The sequence below is a fragment of the Euleptes europaea genome, chromosome 9, assembly GCF_029931775.1.
Source record: "Euleptes europaea isolate rEulEur1 chromosome 9, rEulEur1.hap1, whole genome shotgun sequence".
In the NCBI taxonomy this organism is placed as follows: domain Eukaryota; kingdom Metazoa; phylum Chordata; class Lepidosauria; order Squamata; family Sphaerodactylidae; genus Euleptes; species Euleptes europaea.
In genome coordinates, this window is record NC_079320.1 from 19,751,114 (window position 1) to 19,772,086 (window position 20,973).

Sequence of the window (20,973 nt, forward strand, 5' to 3'; positions counted from 1 at the left end):
TCACTTTAACTAAATCTACAATCCATTATAGCCTCCACCTGCTTTCAAAACAAGCACAAAAGGAAGTCAAAGGCCTATTGCACCACAAAGGACTGATGTGCACTGCTGTTTATGCAGAGCATGTCCCAAATATGTATGCTGCAGATAGTAATTTTGCTACAACACAAAGACATGTAGGTGTTATTACTCAATTGACCATTCTTCCTTCTCAGGAAGCATTTCTGGAGGTGAACCAACGGGATTTAATCACCAAATACCAATGTCTTTCCAACAGAGAATACCCAATACATTTTGAGCCAGGTGCTCTTTATCTGGGGTAAAATCTTACAATAATTTTTTTTTTCTGTGACAAGCTAGGCGATACTGGAGTGAAGAAAACCAACACACAGAGGAAAGCAGGACGTCTTCTTGAATATATTTCCCAGTACCCCGTACACAAAAATTAGAAGAAAAACAGAAAGTTAAAACCAGGAATGGTATCACTGATCAGAGGGAATTGCCTTTGCTTAGAAACCTCTGAAGTCAGAATAGTAAATTCACTTTCATCTGACTGCCACCTGCAATAGCTCCATAGCTAAGTAGCAAGTGACTGGAAGTTGGTTGTCCAGTCAAGAATCCTTCCTGTATGAGCTACAGGTATGAAGATCCAACTGCAAAGAAGTATAGCAGGTACTACAGCTGCAAGAATTAACCTCTGGTGCTTAGTCTTTTAAATTCTGTGTAGATATTAAGTCTTTCCTCTTTATCTTTTCTTTTTAAAAAATAATAATCTTGCTCTAAGGAATAAAGTGTGGCTCAGTGGTAGAGTATCAGCTTTGCGTGCAGAGGGTTCCTGGTTCAGTCCATAGTATCTCCAGTTGAAAAAGGAGGTGGGTGATGTGAAAGACCTCTACCACGAACCCGGGACAGGCAATGCCAGTCAGAATAGAAAACAGGTTTCACCATCTGGTTTAGTGGTAGAAAGCAGAGTTACACAAATCCTAAATTATATTGTTGATTCAGATTTTAGATTGGGTCAGCACATGGATTTTAAGATTATCCCTTTAAAAAAAAAAAACCTTACTGCATTGATACGCCGGCATTATATAATACACTTTTACTAAATTGTGATGTTCCATGTACTTAAGAAATAGGGAATATGGCCCATGTGGAGGTGAATAAATGAACTCTTCTGCATGGCAGCTGGCCAAATTTTAATGTGCCTTATAGCACAGACTGTTGCAGAGGGCTAATTAAAGCCATTACAATAATTGTTAAATGATTATAAGGCCTCCAACAAGAAGATGTTGTGTTCTTGGGAGGCATCATCCAGCAATGGCAGCTCTAAATTTTCACGATGGCTATACGTTTTGTTTGTTTTTAATTCAGCTTCGTCCTCACTTTCTCCTTCTCGCTTTCTCTGAAGGTGCTCCAGCTTAATGACTATTCATCCTTTCACGTTAGGAGGAAAATACTAACTACAGAATAAGAGAGTATGCGTCCCAGCAAGATCATTAGTCTGAATAAATGTGACAGCCGAGTTCCACCAGAAATGCCACAGTTAGCGGTAAGCAGAAACTACAGCTTTGGGTGAAAAATACTGTAATTACAAGGCGGCGGGGGGGAGGAGTTTAGAGGGAGGAAGGCTCCACAATTTTTATTCCCAAAGAAATCAATACCAGTTCTGACTGCTATTTTACGCAGGAGTAGGGCTAGGTGAATGAAAGAGCTTATTGATCTGCCTGAGTGATGTTACTGTAGTGAATAATGGACTCGTAAATGCAAACCAATATTTTCTGGGATATCTGTATTTATTTATTCAGCTGCATCTCCTTTGTTCTGTGGGAGAAGGAGTGACTGCTTGTATAAGTGTCCCATAACTAGTTCAATCAAGCTGGTGTGCACAAATTTTGGATGATCTGCATCTATATACTGCTCACTCTATAAGGTTGTGCAACAACTTAGCCCAAGGCTGCCCAATAGGGTGATGGTTGCGTAAGAATTTGAACCTGAGGCTTTTATGTCTACATTCAACATTCGGACTACTGGGACACAAGGGCCCTTCATATCGAATGATTCCAGAGGATGGATTTAGGTTATATATTTACACTGGTTCAATTGTACTGGCTTCTATTGGAAATGGGAGTTTTGGGGGAAGTGTTCAGATCCCATTTATATATCCCTAGTATTAGGAAAGAACTACCATTACTAAGACCTGTTTGGTGGAAGGCAACCATGACAGCCTAAACCAGGTTAAATGTGTAGTGTGTAGACACACTAAGAAAAACAATACATAAGATGTAGCATAGGAATCCTATATTGTATTTTAAATCATGAAGATCACCTTTTTTGTGCTTCTTTTAGTTGCTGTTATTGTTTATTGTTATTGTTGTTTTCCAATAACATTTAAAAAATACATAGTTTCCGGTATGATATCTGTGCGAGGATGTAACTTTTCTTTCCTGTTTCCCATCAGACTCGGTCTTTGTGATTCTGGGACTCAGGGCAAAAGTCCAAGATGGGCCTCAGTAGGGCTGTCAATTTGTTTGTCCCGAACTGAAAAACAGCCGAATTTCCCCCGATTCAGCGGTTTTTCGGTTCGGAATGAACTGAACTCAAAAAAGGCTGGAAAATGGGGAGCCGAATTCGGTGAGTTCAGGGTGTTCGCGAATAAATTCGGCAAATTTGGGCCCTTTAAACAGATCTGTTCCCCCTCCGCTGGCCTTCACGGGGTTATCCATGAAGGTGCGTGGGGGGCTCTTTAAACGGATCTGTGCCTCCCGTCTGGAAGGCGCAGATCTGTCCCCCCCCACGCGCCTTCAGGGAAGCCCCTTTAAACAGATCTGTGCCTTCCAGCTGGAAGGCGCAGATCTGTTTAAAGGGCCCCTTGCGCGCCTTCATGGAAGCCCCGTGAAGGCCTGTGGGGGGGGGATTTCCCCCCGAACTCTGGATCTCGCGCCGAAGTTCGTGGATCTGAAGCGGGGGAGTTCGGACTTCAGCACGTCCCGAATTTAAACGGGCCGAATTTTGCTGAAGACGAACTTTTCCGAATTTTTTTTCCCAACAGCCCTAGGCCTCAGAATTATTGCCACATCCAATCAGGGTCACTCTTACTGGAACCAAACAAAGGGTGGCCTTTGCCATGTGTAAGGTGCATGGGAGCCACCCATGCTGCTGGAGGCCTGCTGCCAAAGCCCAAAACAGGAGGTTGCAAGCAGCAATGGTAGCAGAATCCTGCTCTTCTTCTCCTTCTCCTCCCTCTGTTGGGTGGGTCCATGGCTGGTCACCTCCCTCAGCGCAAGGCCCAGGGCAGCTGCCCCTGTAGCCCTTTGGCTAAGATCTGTATGCCTGTGAATATGATCAAACCAGGAAAGCTTTAATGCCATTAAAACAAATAATAGAGACATACAAGATTTGTGTACTTAGTTCCTCCCTGAGTATAGTAAAATTCCACGAACACAACAGAATGATGAAGATAGAATGCTGCCTGATGGAATTAGATAATTATAAGAAGCTTGTTCCTCTCACACAGGAATTATTCCCACAGTTAGATCTGAACATTTCTCCTGAGGGTTCCATAATTTTCCAAATACACCTCATCCACACTGCAGTGTGGAGCTAGCTATGCTCATTAGACTGTACACTATCACTGGCATCAGTGCTCGATGGTGTCAGGTATAGGTCTTTTCCTGTCCTGCTACCTGAGATACTTCTGACTGGAGATGGAGACTGGGGTCTTCTGTATGTAAAGCAGGTGTCACTCAGCTGTGGGCACTCCCATAGCAACTTGGAATTGTTTGCTCAATATTCAGTTTTCTCTTTGGGTTGCTGCCATTCAAATCCAGCGTTTGCACATGCACAGGTAAAAATACATGGATTGTGAAAATGGATCCATTTGGACATTCTTTTCTTTCTCTCTCTATCCCTCGTATTGGTCACATTTAGCAAGTCTTATGACTACCATTTGCATTCTACTGGCATTATATTTCCTGGTCAGCACCTGCCATCTGAGTGGACTTGCTAGTAAGTACTGAAGGCCAAAATAGTCTGAATTCAGGTCAGCGTGAGTAAACAGTCTAGTCTGAATATACAAAATAGTCCCAGGTACTTAATAGGGTTGGATCCAGCTAGGTTTGTCACTTAATATCTCTGTGTTCCATTACCTACTTGGCTTTTTCCCATGCAGTTCTTGTGACCCACAGCATAGCCTTTTCGGCAGTCAAAGAAGACTCCTTCCTTTCCTTTTTACCAGTGAAAAAGCTGGTTAGTTGGCATAAATCTTAGCAAAATGTGTAGTCCAGAGGAAAGAAGGTTAAAATGAAAGTAGATGACCATGTGGTCAAAAAGTGGCCTTGGCTTACCAATGAGGCCTAGAAGAAAGCCAAGAGAAGGTTTGACTTGTGTTGGAATGAGGCAAGCAAAGGATGATGAAGAAGAGTTGGTTTTTATGTGCCAACTTTCTCTACCACTTAAGGGAGAATCAAACCGGCTTACAATCATCTTCCCTTCCCCTCTCCACAACAGACACCCTGTGAGGTAGATGAGGCTGAGAGAGTGTGACTAGCCCAAGGTCACACAGCTGGTTTCATGTGCAGGCATGGGGAAACAAATCCAGTTCACCAGATTGGCCTCCTCCGCTTATGTGGAGGAGTGGGGACTCAAACTCAGTTCTCCAGATCAGAGTCTACCACTCCAAACCACTGCTCTTAACCACTATACCACATTAGTATGGAAAATAGTGCAAGAGACATTGTTCATGTGCTCTGTTTGCTCAAACAAAACTTGTGGTTAAAAGTTAAGAATTTTAGGTCATTTCATTAGCCAATTAGCAGTCATGTTTGGTTCATGATATCCTTGGCTTGTAAATCTGCAATTGCTGTACATGCAAACCCTCATTAGGATGGGCATCTTTTAGAGAGCAAGCATGGTGTAGTAGTTACGAGTGGCTGACTCTAATCTGGAGAACTGGGTTCGATTCCCCACTCCTCCACATGAAGCCTGCTGGGTAACCTTGGGCCAGTCACAGTTCTCTCAGAACTCTCTCAGCCTCATTTACCTCACAAGGTGCCTGTTATGGGGAGAATAAAGGAATGTGATTGTACGCCACTTTGAAATCCCTTAAGATAGAGAAAAATGGGGCATAAAACAAACTCTTCTTTAAAGGGATGATGTTTGCCTTAAACAGCTGCACCACACATCTAGCAGTGCCATCCCAAGCAGAGTTCTTAGCCCCATTAACGTCAATTGATTTAGAAAGGCGCAACTCTGCTTAGGACCACAATGTACATGAAATAGGTGCAGCTTTCCCCCACCATGGAACATCTTTCAGAAGCCTTCATATTTTGGAAAGTGCTCACTTCAGCTTCACTTCCTCTACAAGCCAATAATGGACACCGGGAGGTATTGTATTGTAGGGCTGAAAAGATGTGGTGTTCTTTCTCTAGATCATCTTGAGCTACAGCTTTACCTTAAGGAACCTGAGCAAAGCCAGAAGCAATTGTTATGGATTTACACATATTGAAAGAGAGGGTGAAGGGGAGGGGGAGAAAGTATAACAAGCCTACAGCCATAAAGTATGGCAAATCAATTTCCCCCCAGAAGGAAAGGCTCATTGAGCAAGATTATAAATGTTACAGGCATATGCACCCCTCAAGTATAAAGAAACTATTAAACAGAAGCAAAGAAGGGCAACTTGTACTGTATATTTCTGAATTGCTACTTCATTGGGGGGGGGGGGTTGTGGAGGGGTGGGCAAAGGTAGAGAAGCACTCATACTAGCCTATTACCCATTCTCCCAGAGAGGATGATAGCTTTACACTCAGCAGTCACTTTCGCCAATAAAAAGCAATATTCTATTTCTATTATAATGGCACACCTATAGGGCTTTTATTCTGAAGGAGCATAATTTTGTTCGGAATTTCTGTATAAATTGCTTTGGATATGCATATACACAGAGATGACACACAATGGTCTAAATCTGGTAATAAAGCTCTCTTTGAAATGGATTTTTTTTTTTTTTTGCAAATGTATCATAATGGCTCATTCACACCACTGGAGTTAGATGTACATTAGATCTTCTACCTCCTGGACATGATATCAGAGAGTTAACTTTGTTACAGTTTTTTGAACCCACTATTAGTAAACGTTTTGTTCTTTTTTACAGTCATAAAGCTTTCTGCCTCCCTCTCTAGAGATAGCAGAGGCCAGTGAAATGCAGTCATGTGAACCAGATTTGTTTACTTTTGATGTCAGGAGAAACAAAACAGAAGCAGAGAGGGCATAAGGCACCATCCTGTTAGTCTCTGCAATGCTTCATAAACCTGCACCATCTCTCTGACCAGAAACCATTGTAAAACAGAAAAAAATGAATATGCATGCCCATAGGTCATAAGACCCTCAAGCCACTGGAAAACAACAACTGTATACAGCATAAGCTGATTTTTCAGGAAACTACATACTTGCAAGCAGAAGCTAGCAGGGATAGACTATTTTGATCGTACGGTTTCCCTGAAAAATCCACATGGAGGACAAATTACAAAGGTAATTCCATGAAGGTATACATTTTGGTGGAAATTGGTCCTTAGCCAATGGGGCTCAGCAAGTACCCTACACCCGTCTAAGGAACCTATGGTGTTCTATGTTTTTATGATGTTTTACTTTGTAAGCCTCCTTGAGCAGGTTCTCTGGACAGATGGAACAGAAATCTTCTAAATAAATAAATTTCTAAACATAGAATTTCTGAGGTGTCGAGTGCACCCAAAACCAAAAATCAGGCACAGAGGTTTTCCAGTCATCATGCTGATACCTACTAGTCCAAATGGCAGACTGGGGGAAATAGCAGGGGCAAGGGAAGGCAAGCCAGGGGCACAATTATAATGAAGGATTTTCTCTGCACTTCGTACCTTTTTGGAAGAGTGCTCTGCTTCCATACCAGCACGATAGAAATCTGCAGTTTAAACACACTCTAAATGGTTTAAAGAAGCATAGAACATGACCTGTTTCTGGCAAGTTTTCCAAATTATTTAAATATAAGGGTTCCGTTCCCCCCTGCACTGCTGCAAAGCACAGAAATCCCTTTGGATCTACTCCAGTACATGCTCACAGCACAGTACTTCTTTAATGGCCTGAGAATGCTGAAGCTTTCATTTCTCTTGCAGTGGCAATATATTTTTCCCCAAACCACGAATGTCAATGTAACAGCGTTAGCGTTCTTCTACTTACTCTGCATACACAGCCCATCCGTGCAGTTCTTGGATTGCAAGACAAGTCCTTCACAGTCTTTGCCACCGTTCTTTGGTGCTGGGGCCGTGCATTCTCTCCTTCGCCAGTGAGTACACTCTGTTCCACATGTCGACCACTTACTCCATGCTGTCCACCTCCCATCCACTGTTAACAAGAAAATGAAGCAAAATAAAGACGTTATAAGAGAAATACATACACACATAGATGTATAAATTGAGGCAATCAAGCTTTCAGATGTTTTTAGATGTCCATTTATTGTGAACAAAAGATGCTGGAAGAAATTATCTGTTTATCAGGGTTGTTTATTGGGGGGGGAAACAAGTGGGGCCCTGTGAAACTCATGGGGGGATCCCTTTCCCCATCACTGCTCCAGTTCTCCTCTTCCCTGCCCAAGCCCCACTAGACTTTACCAACGCCCAAGCTTTATCAACTCCCAAAGAGGGGCCCCCATCTATCCACCATTGTTCCCAATGGAGGAAAAATGGGGGCCAATAAAATTGGACCCCTGACTCAACCTTTACCAAACTTTGGGGCTCTTTTAAGGAGAGTCACCAGCAGCTATGCTGCAAATTTGGTGCCCCTACCTTAAAAAACAGTCTCCTCAGAGCCCAGAAAGTTTCCCCATAGGCTATAATGGAGCTGAAGGTGGGGGGGATTTAAACTTTAAAGCATTGTGGAGTTCAGCGTGAATGTGCTGACGCGGTGTTTTTTTCTTTTCTTTTAAAAGGGTTTTCTTTCCTTTCTACTGTTGTAGCCGGCAATCCCGAAATGATCCCCCAAAAACCATCTTTCGCCTTTTTCGGGATCGGGATTACGAGCTACAGTTTAAAAAGCCATTTTTTCCCAGCTGCACTGCACCCTTAGGATGATTTTTACATTGATTTATATCACCAGTAGATAAACTCTGTTCAGAGTGCTGCCAGTCTGCATAAAGATGAAGTCAAACTACTAACTCCCAGAGCCCTGAAGACGCAGGATTCCCCTAGAAGCTGGTGCTGTTGCATTCACTAAAAGAGAAGTGGGAGGATTGTATGCAGTCCTCTGCATGAAATATCTCTGTGTGAAAACATGCTTATAGGGAGCAGAAGAAGCAATCTCAAAATAAAATGCAGGATGTACACCTTCATTAGAACAGCTGCGCTGTTTGAATGGAGTAGCCTGTGACTAGACCAAACATTATGTCTCATAATAATAGAAAAAACTGCCATTAAAACACACATGCACATTTTATCACAGCCAGAATGTTCACTTTCCATTATTTTCTATGGTCTCCCATCCATTGCCTTCTCTTGTCCTCCATCTTGAATCACTCCATAGCTCTGCTCCCACTCCAGTCTACTCTTGGCTTAAGTAGCAACACACCTGAACGCTCAGGCTTTGGAATGAGCATGTCACTAGATTCTTTAAGCTGGCATGCGGAAGGGCATGAGAAGTCAATGCTTTGGCTGCAACACAGGTCCCTTTGTGCTAAGCTGGCACAGAGGAGGAATCCCATATTGGATATCAATGGAGCCAAAGACAAAGCGGACAGGATTGAAGCCAAACTATTTGCATCAAGTACCTACAGCATTCAAAAACATAACTATAAAAGAATGTTGTCTACATAAATAATCATATATTTTTTTATGGAAAATAGGCCATTTTGACTCAGAGCTTCTATATACTTAAATCCCAATTTATTTCTAGAGATTTCAACAGGTAATATGTTGAAGCCACTAAAATTATGAACTTTGAAATGTTACATAAATTATTTCAACAGCCTACAGAGATGACAGGGCAAGCTTTGTGTAATAATGCTGCTATTTGCACACCATTCTGCATATAGGACAACAGAGTTCATTCACTGGAAAGAAGAAAGTTAGAAAAGCAATATCTCCCAGACGCCTGATACTTGAAGTATAAGATGGCTACCTTGTGCATATAAAGGGCTCAAACTCCTCATACACCATATTTTGTTGTTAGGTGGTGCTCATTGTTTTTATCAATTGATAAGTTCCTATGCTTACTGCGCTCGATTGCAAATGATGCATTGTATTGTGAGATGCCTTGATCGTTTCTCAGGTGAGAGGAAGAAAAAAATAGATGGACACAGCTGTTTGAAAAACAAATAAGAATACCTGGACACAACGTAGTACATGTTGTTTTCTGGAAACTCTGGCCTTCACAGAAGGCACCCCCATTGAGTGGAGTTGGGTTGGTACAAGTCCTTGTCCGCTTCTGGTGGCCTCTTCCACAGCGGTTGTTGCAAACTGACCACTCGGTCCATGTTGACCATCCGCCATTGACTGAGAAGTGAGAAAAGATACAGGTGGCTTAGAAGCAGGGCAGAGAACACATTCATCCCTGAGAATGAGGCGTGCCATCACGACTTCCTGCAGTGTTCGCGTTGAATAATCTATAGGTAAATTGTCCTGCTGGCCTCTTTATTAAACCAATTTCACATCTTGAAACATTTCGACAACCACTACAGCTATCTAAATACTACAGTTATTGTCTAAACACACACTGGTGCTTCATCTAAGCGCCTTCATCCTGAATTCCATGCAGTTTTTCTCATAGTTCCCTGCAGGCTGCTGAAACTGCAACACCCCCCCCCCCCGATAAGTGCTCTACATTTAGAGAGCCGATCCAGCTGATTTTAGACCCTCTTAACAGGGCTCAGCTACAGTACCTCTCTGGTAACACTGGCGTATAATTTATGAATTCAATTAAATGAATCAACAAACGCAAATGAAGAGTGCATCCCTTGCTCCCAAGAAGATACACAGTGCAGTCTCAAGAACACTTTTTCTAGGAGTAAGTCCCATTGAGTAGTCCTGAATAGGATTCTGAGTAGACCTGCTTAGGATTGTTCTCATAGGTATCTAACTATAACTCTATCTTTAACAAGCCTTTTTATTCACAAATCTTAGGAGTAAAATTCACAGTTTTGGCAAGGTTTGGGGAATGGCACTGAAAGGCAGCTTCATCCACACTGGCTCTTGAAAATATGTCTCTGGAGCATTAGCCCTCCTTTCAAGACATAAAGAGGACTCACTAATATTAAGAGCTGCATCACATTTTATGCTCACCAATGCCATATGACAGCAGCCCTGCCCGTTCTGCTGAGAATCCTGAAAGCTCCCCTGCTTTGCAAATAGGGTTGCCGGGTGCCCCTCTCTCCATCAGCGGGAGGTTTTAGGGGGTGGGGTGGCCACATGCAATGCCATCATGTCACTTCCGGGTTTGCCCCCAGAACTGCTGCATCGCTGTGGCTGCTAAAGTGGCTGCAGTGATGCAGCACTTCCGGGAGTAAACCCGGAAGTGAAGTAACCACTTTGCGGCAATGGGAAGGGGCTGTAATGACACAATCAGGAGAGCGGCTGGTCACTTTTGGTTCTTTATTTTCTCTTATCTCTTTATTTCTGGCAGGCATAACATCCAGGTGATTTTGTTCTCCTGCTCCACAAGTATTTAAGGCCTGGGCACAAGCCCAAGGGCTCTTGTCCTTTGCTCGTAGTCTAAGAGTTGCAGCCTTGGGCTGGCAAGAAGATCAGTCAGGAAAGGCAGGAAGCCCTGTTCTGTACACAGAGATCTCCCAAACCACGTTTTCTGCTGAATTTCCCCTTTTGTATTGTAAGCCACTTTGGGTCCTCCCAGGGCAGAAAAGTGGGATACAAATAACTGAAATGCCAGCATGCCCATAGACCTATGTTTATGACTCGGTTTTACTTCATTACCTTTGGCACAGCAAAGCATATACACTCAAAAACAGTGACAGGGATCTTGGTCGGGTTCCCAACCCAAACGCCTTGCTCAAGACCTTTCAGCAATGGGTGAAGTTCCACCTACCCCAGTCAAGGTCTTTGTGTTCAGAAAGAATAATTGTTGTGGTGAATATGCTGAAATGTACTAGTTTTCACGCATCCCTGGTATTCCACATCTGAACTGCATAGTGCTTGTCTGTGGTGCCTCCTTTCCATCACAAATACAGCTAATCAGCTCTATTCAACCAGTTTGCAATAGAAAGTGGAATTAAAAGACCTCATTGTGACTTCACGGCGGCAATTGCTTACAATTAAGCATAACTGCTGCTGTGAAATAAAGGTTGAAGCATGATCTGTCTTATAATTAAACTGATTGAAATGAAGCCGATGAGGATCTGCTACTTTGTCATTAGAGTTAATTTTTATCCTCTCTATGCCTCTCTTTTTTCAGCAGACATATTACCCTAGCCACCCAAAGCAACTTGCCAGGGACATCCATGCATGGGTGTAGCAGCTCTATATGAGAGGCATAACATATTGAGATGCTTAGTATTTTGTCCCTCTGAACTATCCATGCTAAGGCCAGCCAATAGAAATATGCATTGCTAGTGTGGACCTGCCCTGCCCTGGATGGCCCAGGCTAGCCTATTCTCGTCAGATCTCAGAAGCTAAGCAGGGTCGGCCCTGGTTACTACTTGGATGGGAGACTACCAAGGAATACCATGGTTGCTCCACAGAAGAAGGCAATGGCAAGCCACCTCTGTTAGTCTCTTGCCTTGAAAACCCTGCAGGGTTGCCATAAGTTGGCTGCGACTTGATGGCACTTTACACACACACACACACAGTGTAGACCTATATAGTTGCCCAGCTGCTTCCATGTGGTTGGTATAATACAACAGTCTCTGAGGTCAGCAGGAAAAAAATTGTGTTCTTCAGTCTGTACTCTAGGTTCAGGCACCAGAGTTTACAGGACCAAACTTGGTCATCTGAGCAGTGCCATCTCACTTTTGGGTTAGCAACTGAGCAGCAAGAGAGATGTATGTTAAGATGTCTGCTAGTTATCCATTCAGTTTGGGACAGAGAGGTGATGACCCTGGCCTTCTATCTCTTCAACAGACCAGTACTCCAATAAAAGCAGCTAATATCCATTTTGGCTGGCACATAGGGTTGCCATCCTCCAGGTACTAGCTGGAGATCTCCTGCTATTACAACTGATCTCCAGCCAATAGAGATCAGTTCACCTGGAGAAAATGGCCGCTTTGGCAATTGGACTCTATGGCATTGAAGTCCCTCCCCTCCCCAAACCTCGCCCTCCTCAGGCTCCGCCCCAAAAAACCTCCCGCCAGTGGCGAAGAGGGACCTGGCAACCCTACTGGCACAATATGCAAGATCTGTCCCTCTTTTGCTTAAGGTTTATGTGAGGAAGCCGTACAACTAGCAAGCTGCTTATTCTGCTTATGGGATGATAAATGTCAGGGGCGGATGGCAGAATTCTTCATACTACATTTGAAAGACCCTTCAAGCTGCCTTTGATCAACCCCAAGTAGAACTACCCCTCTTACCATAGACTATGACGGCAGCGGTTGTACTCTTCCTCTTTGCCACAATATTTTTGGCAACGCAAGTGTAGTTGGCTGTGTCAGATAGACGTGCCTGCTTTATGATCAGGTTGTGGTCGATAGTGATGTAAAAATTTCGGTCTTCAACAGGATCAATCACCTCTTCGTTCTTCATCCACTCCACCTGGTAAGAGTCACAGGAAAAGGTCATTCAACCCTCAGGGGAAAAGCAGGGGCATTTCATTTTCTTATCAGTGCAGTACAGTTCACTGCTGCAAAGCCCATACATCTTTGTCCGCCTGAAAGTACTTCAAAGAACACAATGAGGCCCTTTGAGCTGCCTCACTTTTTTCTGCTTACTTTCCCCAACCCATCATTACCCCCTAATATTTTTTTGCAAGTCCCACTGGATTCCAATGCCACTTTTTGCCCACAACACTCTTCCTGGGAGACTTGATTCCTTTCTGAATGACGCTAGCCTCACCTCACCTTTACAATGATCAATGCCTGTATGATGATCCTAGGGCCAAATTTTTAGCAGGAATGTTATCTGTTATTATGGTATATTCAGATGAGGATAAAATCAAATTTCTGTCTGACATCGATGTTCATGTAACACATAGGGTTTCTTTGTATGCCCGAGCAGCAAAGAAAATAACATCTTAGGTTTCTGAAGGAGTTATTAATTAAGTTTAAAACAGTGAGTACATTCTGGTATCTGTTATAATATTTTAATCGCTGACTTGTTTTATTTATATTGCTGTATTACCATGTTTTAGCCAATTGTATGTCTGTTTGTTGTATTACTATGTTTTAGTTACTTGTGACGGCCACCGGCCATATACAATAAATTTTCTTGGCTCTTGGCTCTCTTTCTACTTGATGATGATCCATGACTTCCCCTTTGGCCTTTCCAATACTCTCCCTGTTAGCATGTAGCAAAATGTTGATGCAAAGTACATGCCAGTTATTTATTTATTACATTTATACCGAGGCGAAGCAGCTTACATTATTTTCTACTCCTCAACTTTATCCTCACAACAACCCTGTGAAGTAGATGAGGACAAGAGAGAATGACTTGTCTAAGGTCACCCAGCAAGCTTCCACGGCTGAGTGGTAACTGAAAATGGATCTCCCAGAAACCTAGTCCTGTCCTCTAACCGCTACATTAAAATGGCTATCACAGTCATAACATTACAGTCACTGCAGGATGTTGTCTGTCCCACAGAGCTTCAATATTATAAAAGTCAACTGTTCATATTTTCCAGTCAGCAATATCCAAGTATGTTTGCACTAGACATTATTTTATTTATTTATATGTAAAATATGTTTGCCACCTCTGATTGAGGTAGCATGCAACAATGAAACAAAACCACACAGTAAAATCAATTTAAAAAACCCAAATCATATCAGTGAAAACATCTAAATAAAACCATCCAAGTCAATAAAATGTTATGCCGAGAAAAACAGCTAATAAAAGTAATCCAGGGCGTAGCAACACGTAAAATGAAGCAGTCTAAAAATATTGATAAAATAGCCCTCAGGCTAGGAGCAAACCATAAATCATCTAAAATCATAGAATCTCTTAGTTAAAAGCCTTATACATCTTACACATTACTAAACAAAATGTGGCCCATTTTGGACAGCAAAGAAGGTGCCAGACAAGACTCAAGAGGGAGTCAGCCACAAATCATCTCAGGATTCAACCACATATTATACGTAATGTCATGTTTTTAAATTCCACATAAGGTTATTCCTGGTCCCAGAAAATTATTCAATAAAGCAACTGTAGGAATCTATTATTTATTTATTGTAACTGTACCTTGCTCCTCACCATAACCTGGTTAGCCCAGGCTAACCCAATCTTGTCAGACCACAGAAGCTAAGCAGGGTCGGCCCTGGTTAGTGTTTGGATGGGAGACCACAAAGGAAGTCCAGGGTCATGAAGCAGAGTCAGGCAATGGAGGTTCTAGCAGGGTAGCGCAGCTATCGTATACCCTTGACTGAAGAATGGTACACTCCTTCTATCTGGCAGAGGCAGGCAATGGAAAACCACCTCTGCCCTGAAAACCCTACAGGGTCTCCATAAGTTGGCTGCAACTTGACGGCAAAACAAAACAAACAAACAAAACACCTTGCTGCTCATTTAAAAATCAACTCCCGTGGTCTCCTGCCATGGCAGGAGACTTCCTTCCTAGCAACTCTAGATGTCTACTGCTACTTGGTAGAGCAGCAGGGGGGAAATGGGGGAGAAGTCAATTCCAGTGTGAACCCAGAAGTGGTTCTACAGTATACTGTATGGTAAAATCCAGAGTGTTACACCAATGAGATGCTACCACTTCTGGATTTGTGCTGGTGTTGGTAGGAAGCTCCCACCAGTTTCCAGCACTTGGCTGGCAACCATATAACAATGATACATGTTTGCAAACACATATTGGTCTTGTTCACTTTCTATATGTTCAGGTATACACATAATACATCTCACACATTACTAAAAAAAAGTAATGTGTGAACAAACCCCTTAGTATATGTAGCCTAAGTATATTATAGATTCCATTATATGAATGTTTTACACCATCACATTTACAGTGGATTTATAGTCTTACAGGTATACAATTACTGCTTTTAAAAGTGCTTTTATAAAAATCAGGAGGAAAAAGTTAAGAACCTACACATGTGCTCACTAGCTACACAATATTCCATTCATTTCTACCCCAAAGAAGCACCCCATTCTGCCTGAGCTGCCTGAGGTAAGCTGCCCTAACTTGGCTGAACATTCAGTGGCTTATTTGCTTTTGAAATGTGCATTCTTTTGAGGTCCAGGAGGGATCAAAGCAACGCCTTCATGTCACTGGTTCATTGGAATTTGTGCCCAGAACTTTAATCAGATGAATGAAAACAAAAACATTCTCTCCCCCGACCCACCCAATGGAATTTAGAGCAGGCTCAATGCTAAGAAAGACCTGGTTTGTACTGACAAACATCCCCTTTACCCCAAACCATTTGCCCGAGACTGGAAGCCAACCAAGTTTACTTCATCCTAGTTCAGTAACAGGGTATGGATAGTCCTTAATACAGGCAGAGCAGTGTCTCCCATGGTCACATAAAGCTTGGTTCATACTCTAGTAAAACTAGTCAGGTACCTCAGAAGGAGAGATTACACCAGGGAAGAAATATGTACATTATGATTGGTTATTCCATTTTATCATGTAAATTGCCTTTGTTTTATTGCAATATTGATCCCCATGTGACTTGAATGGACTTAGAAGAGCATGCCTTTGCTTAGGATTACACTGTTAGTGGCTTATTGCTTGATGACCTGTAATAGAAGATGTGAACTACCTCTACTGAAAATTATCATGCATGAGGTGATATAAAAGCTCTGCCTGAGGGACATGATGCGCGTTGAACCTTTAACACATGCAAGTGATCATTTGGCATTGTTTCCCATCAATTAGCAATGAACTTGCTTGTGAACCAGCCTTTGTGTTTTTCTAATTCTCAAGTGAAGATGATTAAACAAAATGTTAGACACAAAATTGTCTTTTTCCTATAAATGCTTCTGAGCAAATGTAATAAGATTGCTTGTATATCTGAATTCCTGCCTGTAAAATGGAAATAATACATAAGAACTTAAGACGAGCTCCTTTAGATCATAAGAACATAAGAAAGGCCATGATGGATCAGACCAAGGTCTATCAAGTCCAGCAGTCTGTTCACACAGTGGCCAACCAGGTGCCTCTAGGAAGCCCACAAACAAGACCACTGCAGCAGCATTGTCCTGCATGTGATCCAAAGCACCTAATAGAATAGGCATGCTCATCTAATCTTGGAGAGAATAGATATGCATCATGACTAGTATCCATTTTTCCTAGTAACCATGAATAGTCCTCTCCTCTATGAACATGTCCAAATTCATATCCTTCCTCTCCCCACAACAGGCACCTTGTGAGGTAGATGGGGCTGAGACAGTTCTGTGAGAACTGTGACTGGCCCAGGGTCACCTAGCAGGCTTCATGTGGAGGAGTGGGGAATCACACTATGGGGTCGCCTTAAATCAGCTGTGACTTGATGACACTTTACACTTGTGCAATGTCATCTACAGAGGGTTTAAATGTTTCCAGGTTCTTTCTGGAGCTTTGAAAATTTTATAGCTACATGTGACTCATGCATGAGGAAGTATGATCCTTTGGCTATTTTAGTTAGTGTGTGTGAGAAAATTGTTTTCTTGTGTGCTACTCACAAAGCAAACACATTAATATGTGTGTTGGTGTATTGCTCACTGTATTGTACAATTTCTTAGCATGACATTCCACCAGGAACTGTTATTGCAGTGCTGGTTTCCCCCCAAGCACTCACAGTCACTACCTGAACAATACAAGTCTCAAGAATTTTACAATACAATAAGTTTAATTGCCCTTAAAACTGGGACCCTTTATACAGCCTGCCAGAAATTTGGCAGGGAGGATGTCGCTGTCATAAATGCTTTTTCCCTTTAATTGCCTATAAAACTGAGACCCGCTTTCCTGGCTGCCTGAAATAGTAGTAACAAAGGGTCCCTGAGCTGAAAGATTTTTAAAAAAATCCTTGAAAAAATCCTTGAAACAAACAAGATACAGCAAGATGTGTTCACCACTGAAAGCAATGGTTAAAAAATGAACAACAAATAATGGAATAACAAAACAATTTAAAGAAGGGGTGGGGGAGGAAAAAATGTGCACATCCCTACAATCTCCTCCAGCTTTCTCCGCCTGCCTCTGATGAAGTTCATAACAGTTAAAGCCAGATTTAAATGGGGCTAATTCTGCCATGATCAATATAAAGGGTAATCAGACTCTGCTCAATTCAGTACTTTATCAGTTGCAACACACTGGCTGTTTTGCTTCAAAATGTCCCATGTGCCCACTGCAGACTACAGTCACTTTGTGAGCTTAGCATCGAACTATGGCTGAACAGGGGAGGGGGAAATGTTTGTTTCAGTGTATAGTCAGCATTTACAAGCAACCAGCTCCCTAGTGAAATTTATCCTCTGTGTGGGAACTTCATAAGCAGTGATTGTGTAAGAGACCATCTGGACCAGCAAGGAGAAGGCACCAACCGTGTTTGCTTTTTTGCATCATTTTTTGCTCAGCAAGTCAAACTGGAAATGCACAAGCCTATATCTTTTCTCAAACCCCAACAGATTGGAAGCAATTTAACCTTAGACAGGAAACAACCCCCACCCCACATTATTGGTTCAGAATAAGGGTCTGATGGAAGCCAGTGTACTGTCCATAATAGTATCAGCAGACTGCAATGTTAAACAGGCTAAAAGAGGGCAGCACAGTAACCCTCCTGCGGAGGAGTAAGCAGTCAGTAGCCACACATTAAAAGCAGCCGTTCTTTTTAACTTTTCATTCAGAAAGGTTTCTTTTTCTTCACAAGCACAACGTGCTGATGTTGTGACGCTGTGTTGTAGATAAGCTGCAACCTGTGCACAGTCCCTAGTGCTGTTGACTGCAACATCCTCACACCTCAGGTAGCAAGCTCCAAGGAATCAAGGAAAGGAGAACTAATAACTTTCCATTTTGCATTGCAATGTGATTGAAATCTGAAGAACTGGTAGAAGGAGGAGGAGGAGGAGAATTGGTTTTATATGCCGGTTTTCTCTACCACTTAAGGGAGACTCAAACCAGTTTACAATCACTTTCCCTTCCCCTCCCCACATCAGACACCCTGTGAGGTAGGTGGGGCTTAGAGAACTCTAACAGAGCTGTAACTTGCCCAAGGTCACCCAGCTGGCTTCATGTGGAGGAGTGGAGAAACAAACCCAGTTCACCAGATAAGTGTTCGTCGCTCATGTGGAGGACTGGTGAATCAAACCCGGTTCTCCAGATTAGCGTCCACCACTCCAAACCACTGCTCTTAACCACTACACCACTCTGGCTTGCATGGTAACATGCAAATATTTTCTTTTTGCCTCTTTTCATGTTTATTTCTATTTTTTTGTCATTGGTTTCAGATTTCTTTCCATTGTTGGTTTTGTATGTTAGTCTGTATTGAGTGCAGATCTTTTACAGCTTTTTATGCACAGGTTACATATATACCATGGGTTGGAGCCCATAGATTTGTTCTTTTAACAGTGCTGCTTTCCTCTTGTACAAGGTGTGTTCCAGGTGCAAGAGATCCTTCCAATAACAGAAGAGCCTCTTCCATCAGGAGAAGGTGCCTTGCATCAGAGTGGACACCAGATTCTCCAGTGTCTCTCGTTTCACGCAGTGCATTTCTGACCTACTGAAGTCCATTTATCTATTATGTAGGTACATGATGTCAAGTGGTGACCCTAGCCAGGGGTTTTCAGAGCAAGTGCAGAGGCAGTTTGTCATTGCCCTCCTCTGCAGAGTCTTCCTTGGTGGTCTGTCATGCAAGGACCAACTCCGCTTAGCTTCCGAGATCTGATGAGATTGGGCAATACCATGCCACCTTCCCTCCATTTATCTATTACTCTAAACCAGCGGTTCCCATACTGTTTGAAGCACTTTTCAGGAGAGACATTAACCACGGAGCAATAATTTTCACCAAGCACCTATATACTAAACTGAATGACAGTAGTATTTTTCTTTCCAATCTCTTCACGGAGCACTAGGAGATGTTTCATGGAGCACTTGGTTTGGGAACCACTGCTCTATACAATAATAAATGCTATAATCAAAGTACAACTCCTATCTAACAATGGCTTGAGTTTTCTCACATTCCAGACTGAACAGATTGTCATGAAGATTCACTGCTAGCTTCTTTCTGAACTAAATCTGTGAGAACCCAGGTTAGTTTACGAAGGATGTGTGATTGACTTGTTAGATTAATAATTGCTGTGGGCTATACCTGACTAACTTGCTGATAGATTGGATGATAGAGTGCAAAGGCACATAGAAGACAGACTGCCGTCTCCCTGCATATTCTGCATACTCTATTCTACAGTTAGATTTGGGTGGAATGTCTAATCCCCTACTTATTGCTGGGACGCTATCAAAAAAATGAAGGATTAGCAGCACCTGATCCAGCAAGGTGTTCATTATATTCTCAATCAAGAGTGTATATTCAAAATTATTTAGCAGATTAGTTATTGCCTTTATGTTGAGATCCTGAGTATGTACTTTGAAATTTTAAGAAGCAGTGGACCCATGGGGCATCTAGCAAGAACAAATAAGCAGACTGTGCAAGAATGTAGTTGGTTCTGACATAGAAATAGGCCCCGTAAGCCAATTTAACATCAAAAAACTCCTTAGAAATAAAATGGTGCAAAATTAACAAGCTTGCTTTAAGTTGGAAGTTTGTGGGGTTCATTTGGTTGGCTATTATTATTCATTACTCATCTCAGACCTAAATGCACTGAACGGCATTTTACAAACAAATACTAACTCAGCCTCGGCTCCCAGAGCTGCAATATGGGAATAATAATTCCACCCTAGTTCACAGAGCTGGTGTATGGGTTGCAGGGAACGCACACATGAAGTGTTCTGGACGGAGCTAATGTTCTGTAGAAACGCTTAATATGCTGGTGGTTTCACATGCTGAATGCCATTATCTTTCTCTTATTGTGCAGTCTGAAAGGACCACTCTGAGGTATAGCCGGATATTCCCATCACTCCCTTTTTATGAATGGATTTTATTATGTAAAGTGGAGAGGTGCGGCCAGACAAAGGTGACTGAGCAACTGCCCAAACTAACAGGCTCAAGAGGTCTGTGCCCCATCTTCACTAAAAGTGAAGACAATGTGGGGAGAAACAGTGGGAGAATGCTTTGTTTGGTGCACCTTAAGCATACACTTGCCTAATGGAGTAGGATCACAGGGAGAGGCCCTCTTGACTGTCCCATCAACCAAAGTTCATTTGGTGCGTACAGTGAGGGGAAAAAAGTATTTGATCCCCTGCTAAATTTGCCCGTTTGCCCTCTGACGAAGAAATGACCAGTCCATAATTTTAATGGTAGGTTTATTGTAGCTGTGAGAGACAGAATAACAACAGGAAAACCCCCAGAAACCCAGAAGACAAAAAGTCAGAGATTGATGTGCATTTTAATTAGTGAAATGAGTATTTGATCCCCTATCAACCAGACAGATTAGGGTTAGGGTTAGGGTTCTGCTGTCGACAGAAGCAATCAATCCATCAGATTCCAAACTAGCCACCATGACCAAGACCAAAGAGCTGTCCAAGGATGTCAGGGACAAAATTGTAGACCTGCACAAGGCTGGACCGGGCTACAAGACTATTGCCAAGCAGCTTGGTGAGAAGGTGACAACCCTAACCCTAACTGTCAACCTCCCTCGGTCTGGGGCTCCATGCAAGATCTCATCTCATGGAGTTGCAATGATCGTGAGAACAGTGATCAAGCAGCCCACAACTACACGGAGGAACTTGTCAATGATCTCAGGGCAGCTGGAACCATAGTCACCATGAAAACAGTTAGTA

General features: G+C 42.5%; 1 protein-coding gene across 2 annotated transcripts in view; it reads right to left on the reverse strand.

The window, feature by feature from the left end:
- UNC5C (unc-5 netrin receptor C) overlaps nucleotides 1–20,973 on the reverse strand; it is a 367,585-nt gene that overhangs the window by 63,753 nt on the left and 282,859 nt on the right. For both annotated transcript variants that reach the window (XM_056855516.1, XM_056855514.1), the window contains exons 5-7: nucleotides 12,530–12,710; nucleotides 9,339–9,506; nucleotides 7,201–7,365 (exon numbers count right to left, since the gene is read on the reverse strand). In XM_056855516.1, coding sequence (XP_056711494.1) covers nucleotides 7,201–7,365; nucleotides 9,339–9,506; nucleotides 12,530–12,710 — 514 coding nt within the window. The remainder of the gene's footprint in view (nucleotides 1–7,200; nucleotides 7,366–9,338; nucleotides 9,507–12,529; nucleotides 12,711–20,973) is intronic.